At 52.9% G+C, this 12,148-nt stretch overlaps 7 protein-coding genes across 7 annotated transcripts; 3 read left to right on the forward strand and 4 right to left on the reverse strand.

The window, feature by feature from the left end:
• Positions 1-88: 88 nt before the first annotated feature.
• On the reverse strand, positions 89-1,864 carry J4E79_006289 (uncharacterized protein; the record flags this gene model as incomplete). The annotated part of the gene is made up of 1 exon (XM_049355160.1): positions 89-1,864. The coding sequence occupies one exon, from the start codon at positions 1,862-1,864 to the stop codon at positions 89-91; it is 1,776 nt and encodes a 591-aa protein (XP_049210556.1).
• A 52-nt stretch (positions 1,865-1,916) lies between these two features.
• On the reverse strand, positions 1,917-2,831 carry J4E79_006290 (uncharacterized protein; the record flags this gene model as incomplete). Its single annotated transcript, XM_049355161.1, has 1 exon — positions 1,917-2,831. One exon carries the CDS (start codon positions 2,829-2,831, stop codon positions 1,917-1,919), a length of 915 nt encoding a protein of 304 aa, XP_049210557.1.
• Positions 2,832-3,634: 803 nt separating this feature from the next.
• On the reverse strand, positions 3,635-4,674 carry J4E79_006291 (putative secondary metabolism biosynthetic enzyme; the record flags this gene model as incomplete). Its single annotated transcript, XM_049355162.1, has 2 exons — positions 3,635-4,296; positions 4,413-4,674. 2 exons carry the CDS (start codon positions 4,672-4,674, stop codon positions 3,635-3,637), a joined length of 924 nt encoding a protein of 307 aa, XP_049210558.1.
• Positions 4,675-5,051: 377 nt separating this feature from the next.
• J4E79_006292 (uncharacterized protein) lies at positions 5,052-5,932 on the reverse strand (the record flags this gene model as incomplete). Its single annotated transcript, XM_049355163.1, has 3 exons — positions 5,052-5,656; positions 5,707-5,854; positions 5,903-5,932. The coding sequence occupies 3 exons, from the start codon at positions 5,930-5,932 to the stop codon at positions 5,052-5,054; spliced, it is 783 nt and encodes a 260-aa protein (XP_049210559.1).
• Positions 5,933-6,154: 222 nt separating this feature from the next.
• On the forward strand, positions 6,155-7,005 carry J4E79_006293 (uncharacterized protein; the record flags this gene model as incomplete). Its single annotated transcript, XM_049355164.1, has 2 exons — positions 6,155-6,217; positions 6,268-7,005. The coding sequence occupies 2 exons, from the start codon at positions 6,155-6,157 to the stop codon at positions 7,003-7,005; spliced, it is 801 nt and encodes a 266-aa protein (XP_049210560.1).
• A 310-nt stretch (positions 7,006-7,315) lies between these two features.
• On the forward strand, positions 7,316-8,158 carry J4E79_006294 (uncharacterized protein; the record flags this gene model as incomplete). Its single annotated transcript, XM_049355165.1, has 2 exons — positions 7,316-7,422; positions 7,471-8,158. The coding sequence occupies 2 exons, from the start codon at positions 7,316-7,318 to the stop codon at positions 8,156-8,158; spliced, it is 795 nt and encodes a 264-aa protein (XP_049210561.1).
• Positions 8,159-10,701: 2,543 nt separating this feature from the next.
• Positions 10,702-11,487, forward strand: J4E79_006295 (uncharacterized protein; the record flags this gene model as incomplete). Its single annotated transcript, XM_049355166.1, has 2 exons — positions 10,702-11,354; positions 11,454-11,487. 2 exons carry the CDS (start codon positions 10,702-10,704, stop codon positions 11,485-11,487), a joined length of 687 nt encoding a protein of 228 aa, XP_049210562.1.
• Positions 11,488-12,148: the final 661 nt, after the last annotated feature.

Consider the following 12,148-nt stretch of genomic DNA (forward strand, 5'->3'; position numbering starts at 1 on the left):
ACGAATACTTTTCCGTCTTTGTTGAACACTATGCACGAGCCCTGCCAGCCGTGAAGACTCTACATTGGTTCACCCAACCACGCGTTCCTCACACCCACTCCGGCACCTCAACCTCCGGCTTACTAACTCCAAACCTCACTGCCTTGGCATAATACTCTAACAGCGCTTCCCCTTCTTGTCTCCCCCTCTCAAACTCCTTCCTCAATCTCTCCCTCCCCTCGCCAAATAACCACACCTGCTCCCCGCCAGCACCCATCCGTTTTCTCATTCCGCGACTGTAATCGAGCGCGTGTCGGACTTCTCGGCGGTCTGTGGCCTTGGCTTTGAGTGCGACGTAAGCGGTTAGGTTGAGGAGGACGGCCAGGTCGAGAGGCGTTGTCAGGGTTGTTGGAGTGGTGGCTGCTGAGGCGGAGGAGGTAGTAGAGGTCGATGTCGAGGTGGAGCTTGATGCGGTAGACGAGGGATATTGGGGCAGATCATGGCCGGTTTCGCTTCTTAGGGCAAGGAAGACGCCGGTTGTCAAGGCGGCGTGGATGTAGGTTAGTGGGAACTTGTTTGTGGCTGTGTGCAGTTCGAGGCTGCTTTCCAGGGCGCTGGATAGTGGGGTCCAGACTTGGATTGGGGGAGCGCGGGAGCTGTTGGTGTTGGTGTTGCTGCTGGTGCGTTTGGGCATGGAAGAGGACAGGGTTTTGAGGACCCAGAGATGAGCGTTCGCCCATTGTTGGGGTGCATTCCAGTTGGTTTGTTCAGACGCGTTGTTCAAGCTCGTTTCGAGTAGACCGGGATATGCAAAGAAGTAGTCTCTTATCGCGCGGTGGGTGTAGCTTATCCTCAGGCTCTCGGTACTGGCGTGTTGATCGGGTGGTGTGGTGTCGAAGATGGTCAACATTCCTTTACACCGCTGTTGGGTGAGGGTCTGCATGTCTTCGACTCTCTTACTTATCTCGACTGCTGTCAAGGGCCGTACATCTGCGGCTAGTGTTGCTGACGTCTCGGCTGTGAAGGCAAAGGAGAAAGGAAGGATGGCCGGGCATATGTCTTGATGTGAGAGGAGGGCGTGCAGTTTTCCAACTGCTTCGACGTCCTCTGGAGCCATTTTGCTGAGCATGTGGGCGAGCAGATCGTCCAGGAGATAGGGAAGCCCCTCCGCGCGATCTTTCAAGACGAGAAAATCAGAGTCGGGCTCTAGACTTTCGAAGAGAAACGTGGTGGCGAGTTTCAGCCACAGGAACACTCCTGAGCTCTTTTCAGCGAGCATCCCGACGATGTGTTCTTCCTCTTGGCCGTCCATCTTCCCTCTTAGCGAATGCAACTTTGGTTCCTCGCCGAAAGTTCTGATCAGGTATGTTTGTATATCATCTCTTGTGTATTCCTCCAGTACCATCCTAGGCTTATTCTCAAACGCCGAATAGAAGACTGGTGAGCTCCGGGCCGAAAGCAGGAACTTGACATTGTCTCTCCGCGAAGTGCTGAACACGAGGTCCATCAACTCCTTCGGATAGTCATCCGTCTCATCCAGCCCATCGACCATGAAGAGAAATTTCTTGTTCGCATCGCCGACCAAGCTCTCAAACGCTGCTTTCAGTTCCGGAAAAGTGAACTCGTGTAGGCCGCCAGCGTAGGATTGGAATGCATTCCAGCGATCGGAGAACAGGTTCTGCACAATGACCCCGTCTTCTTCCAGGGGTCCAAATATCATGTCCTGTAAGCTTTCGTAGATGATGGCTCGCAGTAGACCAATGGAACTCTTCTGCAGCTCTGTCCCATTGTTCCAAAGAAAGAACCCAGACGTGATGCCGGGTTTCTGACCAGACCACGCCTCGAGATGTGGGAACAAGAGTGGATTGCGGAAGAGATATTTCATCAGAGTGGTTTTCCCTGAGCCCGGTTTACCTGGAGCCGTTGTAAGAAGACATTCAGGGATCGAAAGACGGAATAGTAAGAGATGAAGACGCACCGGTGAGCCAATATATTTCTTCGCCCCTCGTATTAGTAAACCACTCCAGCAAACCGCCAACCTGTCTCGAGCCGTCTCCCATCACCCACTCGAACCCTAAATCGACGGAACTATCGATGCTATTCATCCTTTCATCCATCTCCTCGAACCACAGCCTCTCGAAGATGGTAGCGCGGAAGTATGCTTCCTTCTCCGCCTGGATGAGCGCATCAACCTGTTTGGAAAACTCCTCTACATCCTTCTTCTTGCTGCTTTTCCAATCATTGCTGTGGATCATATCGAGGGTTTGGTTCTGCCACTTTTCCCAATGCTTCGTGTGTACGCCTTCGTCGCCGCTGAACAGAGCGAGACCAGTCTCAATGGATTGATCCAGATACTGGCGCATAGCGAGCAGTAAACTCGTCTCAATGTCGCGACGTAGGGCACGGTACTTCTTCTTTGTACCTGTCACATTGGCCTTCTTCCACACGCCGCTCAATAATGCTTCGCGCGCAGTGGGCCATCGCGGGTCACCAAACTTTCCCTTCTCTTGCGCAGCGATTAGCGCGTCGATGAATGAAGCTGTCAATTCCTTGACTAGCTCAGCATGCTTCAGCAATTGCAGCGCTGCCTCGCTAAGTTTCTTGGCTGCTTTTGCGCTCTTTGCTGATTTTTCGTCGTACAGCTCTTTGAGCTCAGAGTTGTCAATTAGGTCGGTCAGGCGATAGAGATTGTGTATGATATCTTGTAGGAAGGCTGCATTTTCCACGAGCGGTGTTGTCGAAGGTGAGCTAGGCTGGAAGATGGGATGGTCTTTGCGTAAAGCGTTGATGGAGAAGTCGATAGTTTGGATGAGCGCACTTGCAAGGCCGACCGCCGGTATGGGGCGCAACATACTGTGGAATTGCTTTTTCGCGGCACAGCAAAAGCCTAGTCGCGACGTCTGAGCCTTGTGACCCTTTTGATATGCGAAGCGCATGTCTGCTGCGCCCCTAAGGCGTATGCGCACAGACCAAGTTCACTGAGGGCCTAATCCAGGGTGCGGGCGTTTCAAAGTTCAGCGCACGTCGATCTTGCCGACACCACGACCTCCCGCGGTCGTCTCAGGACCGAGGTACTAAGGTCAGACCGTATGGTGCCTTCGCTACGACGACGTCGGGTTGGAACGGTCTTACCTGCCTAGCTATGATGCCACGTTGCCGACTCGACGGCTTCAGCCTGATATTGCGTAATATCGAAGATGCGTAAGAACGCCGCGCCAGCAGTCCGAGGTTGAGAAGGCTCTGTGCTCTTCAATGGCACCAGAAGTTTGAGACTGAGCCGGACGCTTCTGACATGGTAAAGATAGACTGGATCTGTATGGGTTGACGTTTGCCTTGCGCCTACTTCCTCCGTCCTGCCCGGCGCAGTCGTCCCTCACCACAGTGGACCGCTAATCATGACGTTCAACAAGAGTTTCACCTCTTTCTTCAGTAGTCCAGCATGGACAAACCATCGATATGGATTTTGGCACTGCCGTTGGTGTCGTTTTCTCGATGTCTTTGCTAGAACTCACATTGTGCTAACAACATCGACTGTCACGGGGGATACCTCTGGAATCCATAACAGATCCACCTCTAAACACACAACCCTCTTGTCATCTTTCATGCTCTACTTTAGCGAATAGCTTTGGCGTCGAATCTCTCTTCTGGCATAAGCTTATACTTTTCTACCCAAAACCTTCCGCCACGCAAACTCCTCCCTAAACCCCAACAACTCCTTCATCTTCGCATTACAAACCGGACTCTCCCTACCCCTCAACCCGGCCAACACTTCCGTCTCAGGACAAGCCTTCCTCAACCATTCCGCACTGCTCCCTTCTTCCTCCGGCACCGTAATCTCATCATTAACCGCATTAAAAATCTGGAACCCCAACCCATCCGTCTTCAAACAACACTGCACCATATTCCCCAAATCGCGCGCATCGGTATAACTCCACGCATGCACCTTGAAATCCCGAGGCCGAGTCAGATACGCCGAGAACTTCTTGGCGTGGTTTTCAGGTTCTATAACTGCGGAGATGCGCAGGCAGTAGATGTCTACGCTGGGAAAGCGGCGGGCGAAGGAGGCGGCCGTGGTTTCCATGCAGAGTTTACTGGTGGCGTAGACGTCCATGGGGCTTGTGGGACTGGTTTCTGTGAGGGGAAAGTGCGGGTAGGAGACGTTGCCTTCGGCGTAGGTGATCCCGTAGGTGGTTATGCTGGATGCGAGGATGATCTTCTTGACGCCGAGTTTGCATGCTGCCTCGATGACATTGTAGGAGCTTAGGGTGTTGATGCGGTAGGTTTCGTTGTCGGGGAGGCGCATGGGTTGGGGGATGCCTGATAGGTGGGTCGGGTTAGTCTTGTTGAGAGTTTGTTGCTGGAGTCAAGTGATGTTTCCTGATTCCCTGCTTATTTGCAGGATGTCTAGAGGTGAGATGGAAAATGATACGTACCAGCGAAATGTACGACTGCATCTGGCGTCTTGACTGGCTCCATAAAGGGTTCACTAATCTTGAAGTGGCAAGACAGACTGTTGAAGGCTTGCGCCCCATCTGTGAGATCGGCCTTTAGAGTGTGTACATTGGGGTTGTCCAGAGGCGTTGCATCCACGTTGAGTATCTCGTGGCCGAAGGTAAGCAGCTTTTCAATTACATGGCGTCCTGCGACTCCAGAACCACCTGTAAATACTATTCTCTTGGTTTGTGAAGAGGCCATCACGCAAATGCGTGGGAATATGTGAGATGGAGCGGTAGATGAGATCCGACGAAGGCGTTTATAAGTATATAAATAAGGAACAACCAGTCGTAGAATTCATAGTGCTGATCGTCAGGTTTGTTGTTCTTGGGCGGAGCTTCCCCGCTCTAGCTTACGAAGCTCTAACCTTGTTGGCTCTCTTGAGTGCCGATGTGCATGGAGTCTTGATGGCCGAATCTAGTAATAGTGCGCGGACATGCAGTATACTAGTAGCAGAAGACCTGGGACAAACTCATACCGGTATTGGTACATTCATTCATGTCTATCATTCAAGCCTCAGCTACTCAGTGAGCTGGCGCTTTTGATCGTTATGTTCGGTCTTGCACATCAATTCCCCTCTACACAACCTGGGTGCCGTAACCCCTGATCCTGTCGGCAAATGCCCAGCTCTGGTTCTCCAGCTTCACGTTCTCATCGAGATCGACGCCGTCCTTGGTAATGACGGCAATCGAGTACTTGTCCATACTCCTGGCATCCCTGTAGAAGAGAACCTTCATGCACTCCTTGATCTTCTCTACCGCCTGCTCCCTCGTGACGTTCTCCACGGCGGCCTCATCTGGCAATATTGTCCTTAGGATTGGCTGGGCGAGATGTGCACCGAAGCCAGTGGCCAGCGATGGTGATGAAAAGGTGGTACCGAGAAGGTCTGCGCTTGCGAGGAAGGGCTTCTTGTCTCCGTCCATGCCCACGATGAGCAGGTGGTTCCACAATGGATCGAACTTTGAGCGGCGATTGTACATGACTTTGGCGAGGTAGGTGTGGAGGTTCTTGGCATTCAGCGAGTTTTCGGAGGAGGAGTAGTTCTCGCGGATGTCGAGCGAGTTGAGTAGGCGGTCCAGGTACTGCATGTCGGAAACATCGCCGCCGAAACCCACGACGACCTCGTCATTGAACTTTCGTAGGCGCTTGACGTCGGTGAAGCGAGCGAGGGAGCCGTATGAAGCTACATGTATGGTCAGCCAGACCCTCATTGCCAATAGTAGTGTGCCATACCCAGGTTGTCGGCGGCGATGACTACGCCGTCCTTGAACTTGGCCGCAAGTACTGAGGTACCCGTGACGATCGGGCTCTGGGTGTGCTGGTTGGGGCCGGCAGCGGAGAAGTGCGAAGGGTCGTAGGTGCCGTATACATCGTCTCTGGGCTACGATGCATTAGTACTGTTGCTGTTGGAGGCGGGCGGAAGACATACACGACCCCAAGCTTGTGGCAGGTGGTTCATGGTGGAAGAGGCGACTGAAATGCAGAACTGCAGAGACGGTGTTGTTCGGGATTCGGAGAGAGTGCTATGTCGCAGTGGGCTCAGAGGTGAGGTTGTTGTTGTCACGACGCTCGTCAGGCAGTCGGTGGTTGCGCAGCTCGCCCGCCAAGACATGGAGCTGGCCCAAGCTCCGCATATTGAGGTCAATCCGAGAGCATCGTCCACCAGCATTGCGCACTCACAATGCTCGGAATCGACTACCCAGACAGTGACGACGAGGACGTCGTGCCCGCGACCAAGCCAGAGGTGAGACCCGCAAATCTGTGCAGAGGGCTCGGATCGCTACTAATATAGAGTTGACCAACATTCCTGCAGCTGTCGCGCCTACCCCAGCGCCTCTCTCCGCTCCCGCGCCTCTCGAACAGCCGCCTACATCGTCGGGTCCGGTGAGCGGCCCTGCGCAAGGTCCGACAGTATCGCCGCCTCCAGAGGACGATGCCAACGCGAACGAAGCCGCGCCAGGCTCACCACACACAGCTACACGTGCCCTGATTCAGAACCTTACTCTACCTACCGTGCCGAACTTCGATATACCGCCTTCTCCGCCGGGATCACCACCACAGAAAGCGACGAAGAAGTTTGCGCAATTTCTAGAGCTCAAGAAGAAGGGCCAGCATTTCAACCAGCGCTTGGAAGGCTCGTCCGTGCTACGCGATCCGGGACACATGCGGAAGCTGATGGGCTTTGCGGGAATCAGCGAAGAGGACGCATATGCATCTACACTGCCACAAGATGTCGCGATACCGGCAGTCTTCCCGGAGTGGGCCTATGTCGAGGAATTGAGGGCTTCACAGAAGCGCATCGCAAAGACCAAAGAACAAGAGAAATCCAAGGCACCGAGAGAAGCTCTCGAGTTTGTGTCCGCGTCCAAGACTGGCGCGTCGAGTGGAACGGGCGCGGCGTCAAGCTCTGCTACGGGAAAGCGCAAGGAATTGGAACATAGAGGAAAGGACGATCAGGGCACAAAGAGCAAAGTAGAGCGCAGGTCAAGGTCGCCGAAGAGGAGACGATCAAGGTCGAGAGAGAGAAGGTGAGGGGAGAAGATAGCACAGACTGAGAAGACTTGTAGTAATACTGTGAATGCGGCGTTCGCACAACCAAAATGAAGTACACCCCAAGACATTTGATCCAGACGCTTGCTGTGCATGCCCGCCACAGACGGTAAATGCATGCTCTCACTACATGGGCGCCAAGACACTAGCGCGCGGAAGCTCCAGGCATTCGAGCTGCGTAACTCCAGAGCTCCAGCACCAACAAACAGAAGCGTCGCAACAGCCCACCCCCCTCCCGATACCGACTGTACCTCTGCAACCCCGCCCGAATCCGCCTCTCCAAAACTCGACGATGGCTGCCCTCTACACCGGTGCACCTCCGCAAGGCGGCCCAGGCTATTCGTTCAAGCAGACCCCCACAACTGTTCCGTCAGGCGAGCGGCAACATGGCTTCTACCCGTACGCTGGCTCGCCATGTTGAACATACGTACCGCTAACACAATGCAGCTACACGGACAACGGTGGCTCAACACTGGGCATCTCCGGCGCCGACTTCGCCATCCTCGCAGGCGATACACGCTCGACTTCCGGCTACAACATCAACACACGATACGCACCCAAGCTCTTCAAGATCGGCGGCGAGGGACCAGAGAACAAGGGTGCCAGGATAGTGCTTTCAGTGGTCGGTTTCGCCGCCGACGGTGATGCGCTGAAGGAGCGTCTCGACACCATCGTCAAGATGTACAAGTACCAGCACGGAAAGCCCATGACCGTCTCCGCCTGCGCACAACGACTCAGCCACATCCTCTACAACAAGCGCTTCTTCCCCTACTACGTACATGCCATCCTGGCTGGTCTGGACGAGGAGGGCAAGGGTGCGCTGTACTCCTACGACCCGGTCGGCAGCTACGAGAGGGAGCAGTGCAGGGCGGCGGGTGCTGCGGCATCTCTCATTATGCCTTTCTTGGACAACCAGGTCAACTTCAAGAACATGTACGAGCCAGGCAGCGGAACAGGCCACGAACTCAAGTCGAAGCAAGCACAACCGCTACCGCGGGATCACGTCGAGGATCTGGTACGGGACGCCTTCACGAGCGCCGTGGAGAGGCACATTGAGGTTGGTGATGGCCTTCAGATGATGATCATTACAAACGAGGGCATAGCCGAGACCTTCACACCTCTCAAGAGGGACTAAGAAGGTGTGATGTATAGACTTGGGGTGCGGTATCTTCACGAATTTGATGACTTCAAAACACCAAGCGGATGTATAAGTAGCATACCATCATGCTACTAAAGATTAAGAATTCATCTACATGATCAATGACCGAACATGTTCAAGACAACCTACTGTTCTTCTTCTATTGTCTTGATTTCGTTTATCTGTTTATCTGCAATTAATAACTATGTGCTATATCTATAACGTATCCAATAACAGAACGCTGTTGTTGACTTATCTTCTAGTATACATTATGAAGTGATAAGTAGATTGCTACATATGCTTAGCTAACAGGATACGTAGACAACCTACCTACCTTAGATTAATACACAGAGCACCTAATTGGCATTATGTTCCTATCTTAGCACAAATGTTTTCTCCGCTATTACAAGTAAAAGAAGGCATAGAAAAACACAGGCAAGAGCAAAAAAGAACAGACACCCTTAAGGTATTAAGTGTCTGGTGAAAACTCCGCTACACTCCCCAAATCGGCATCCTGGCATGCTCCGAAGATGCCATGCCAGGACGCCGCCTTGGGGAGTGTAGAAGTGGTTTTATCACGACTCGAACCCGCGGCTTCCAACATAGCTGGGAGTGACCCAGCGTTGGCGGTGGTCTTACCCACTCCTTTGCTATGCTGCACGTTTCCGGCCGATCATCAGGTCTTCCATCCCGAGTCGATGGAGGGACGTAGAAGATCTAGGACTATATAGCGAGAGAGAGTTCGTGATATACTCTGTATAAAATAGGCGGTGGAGGGAGATGGCTGGACTGGTGGGGAGGCGAGGTGAAGGTGAGTGTGGGCGTTTGCTATTTTGCTGGGTGAAGACAGGCTGTGCGTGTGTGGCCTGTGGGAAGCGAGAGGTTTGACGAAGAGAAAGATGGTGAAGACTGAAGGATGACAAGGCTATGATCATGACGAAAGGATGGCTTGAGAGGAGAGACAAAGGTTGCTGATATACTCACGTGGGCATCAATAGGGTGGATGATGTAGCAACAAAGAGATCGGAGAGACCACAACCCAACACATATAAGAGATTGAGGCATGAATAGAGTACGACGAGGTCGACCTACGTGAATGAAGAAAAATGTACTCACGCGGATGGCAACAGATGCGAAAGAGTGCACTTTGCTACGTCGAAAGATGATCAATCGACGATAACGACTAGGATTAACGGCACACGCATCGAAATTTGTATCAAGAGATACACCATGGTCGACCAAAGATGTGCGTCGATGAAGGAACGAGGGAGGTTCGTGTGCGTCGTGCGCGCCCCCGGGGCCCCTGCCTCAAACGTGCTAGCCGTCCCCACATCGGCAACAGCCAGCCAGGTGCCGACCCATCACTCTACCTACTGCAACTCGAGCACGTACTTCTCAGGCGGCCACTTCATCTGGACTTAAGCCTTCTATCACCTCCGACGCCATATTGGGAAGAGGAGAAAAACAAGCTTTCTAACCGAAGAACCGGATCTGGGAAATGCGCAAACGCGGCACGCGTCGCTTCTCGAATTTCATCTAAACAGATTGCTTTCGATAACTCGTCGCCCTAAGACCTGGATGTCTCGCCCGATCGCCCTAGATCACGGTCTCGCGAATTCAATGTGAAAATCGAACGTTCAGTTGCCGAAGGTGTTGGGGCTGCAATCCACAGGAACAGCATGGTTACCACTGCCAATCAGCACATACGCGTTACGAGTGTTGAGATTCTCGATCCCGAACCGCAGAGATGCGAAGAAGAAGCTACCATACGTTCACAAGACTTGCGCCCAACCGAACCGACGGGAGCTTTATCCGGTGGCTCGTAGCACACGCATTATATGCAAGCAAGCCTGCACGACACCCCCAAAAGCATACCTGTCAAACGAATCTAGAGCCCAGTTTCGGTGTAGTCAACACTGAATGGCTGCCTTTGGCGCACTGATTAATTTCCACACCACCTGCAGGACGTTACACGTGGAAAACTGAACCCGGGTTACGGCACTGACAAGCTTTGCTTTCATATAATCGCAAGTCACACGACGATGCCATACTCTAGAATGTTGCCTCTTGGGGTGTAGTCGCCTAGATCGATACCGTGGGCTACACTCCACCTGTAAGCGAGCATGTTGTATACTTCTTAGGGGATACAGAGGCAAGTATAAAGAGACGATAGGTAGGTATTCAATTCGATACCATCCCAGAACAGTCACAACACTTGCGTTCATTTCATCCAACGATCATCGGCAGAGCATTTATCATGAAGAGTGCAATCATCTTGACCGGCGTTGCTGCCTTCGCGACACAGGTAGCCTCTCATGCCACTTTTCAGCAGCTTTGGGTAAACGGTGTAGATCAGATAAGTACCCCCAAGTGTCTTGTATCAACCGCTGACATCCATCCACCAGTCGACGTGCGCAAGATTACCCAATGGCAACAGCCCCGTCACCTCAGTAGCAAGCAACGACATCCGCTGCAACGCCAACCGCGGTCCAGCAGCCTCGAAATGCAGCGTTCCTGCCGGTGGTACCGTCACCGTAGAGATGCACCAGCAGAACGGCGACCGCTCATGCGCTAACGAAGCCATCGGCGGAGCCCACTACGGCCCCGTTCTGGTCTACATGTCCAAGGTTGCAGACGCATCCACAGCGGATGGTTCGACCCCCTTCTTCAAGGTCTTCCAGGATACATGGGCGAAGAACAGCGGTGGCGGTGGCGGTTCGGATGATTACTGGGGTACTAAGGATCTGAACAAGAACTGTGGAAAGATGGATGTGAAGATTCCCACCAACCTGGCCCCTGGAGATTATCTACTGAGAGCGGAGGCTATTGCGCTACATGCTGCAGGTAGTGCCAACGGCGCCCAATTCTACATCACCTGCTACCAGATCACTGTCACTGGTAGTGGATCTTCTTCACCCGCTGGCGTATCGTTCCCTGGAGCATACAAGGCTACCGACCCCGGTATCCAAATCAACATCTACCAGAACCTCGCTTCGTACGTCGCTCCCGGTCCGGCAGTCATCGCGGGTGGTACAGAAGCCGTTGCTGGTAGTGCTGGATCAGCTGTCACTGCTACTGGTGGAGCGCCAGTTGCTACAGCTACTGCAACCACGATGAGGACGTCAGCGGTAGTCACCTCTGCCGCCGCTGTGCCAACGAATGGAGGTGGTTCTGGCGCTTGCTCTGTTACAAGGTACGGCCAATGCGGCGGAAATGGTTTCACTGGATGCAAAACTTGTAAGTCGGATGAGCTGAGAAAACGTGCAAATAAGGCTTTACTAACGCTGTGTAGGTGCTTCAGGACTTACCTGCAAGGCCGGAGGTGATTACTACTCGCAGTGTGTCTGATTAGCTTGAATGCAGTCCAAGGGAGGCCCGTAGAAACTTCGTGTAAATACTTTGCAGTTGACACAGGCGCCAAAACCTGTTGCATTCAACAAATGCCATTCGTTGTAGCCGCCTAGATGGAATTCAAGTCCGCGTGGTAGGGGAAACACCTTCTCACAGCTCCATCGCATTTATCGCATCCAAGAACATTGACAACATTGACATGCGTGAATCTGACTCATTTCGTCGCATGTGCCCTTTGAATGTCATGGGCTTCTAGACTCCGCCCTTTCCATCGGAGCAAACACGTCAAGCTAACCCTCTCCAACCTACCGGCAAAATCATCGGCACTATTTTCATTCCGAAGATTCTCAGTCACCATGCAGCCATAAGGATACATGCAAACAAAAAAAGACAATCCAGATCAGGAAAACCAGTCAGACTTTGCAAAACACACCTGACGCGTGTATCCTGACATCTGTGCATGCAACGTTCTTCAGTGCCGCGATTCGGCATTGGACGCCTAACACTGTTGCCTAGCGCTGACACCACGATGCTTGCACTCGCTTACCAAAGCCCGCCAAGTAGGTACTCCGAGGGCTGCACCAAATGTGTAAGGCATGCAGTTAATGGCTTGTGCTGAGTGGGGAAGAGTCAAGT

The sequence above is a fragment of the Alternaria viburni genome (genome assembly GCF_023758015.1).
Source record: "Alternaria viburni strain BMP 2772 chromosome Unknown scaffold_12, whole genome shotgun sequence".
In the NCBI taxonomy this organism is placed as follows: Eukaryota; Fungi; Ascomycota; class Dothideomycetes; order Pleosporales; family Pleosporaceae; genus Alternaria; species Alternaria viburni.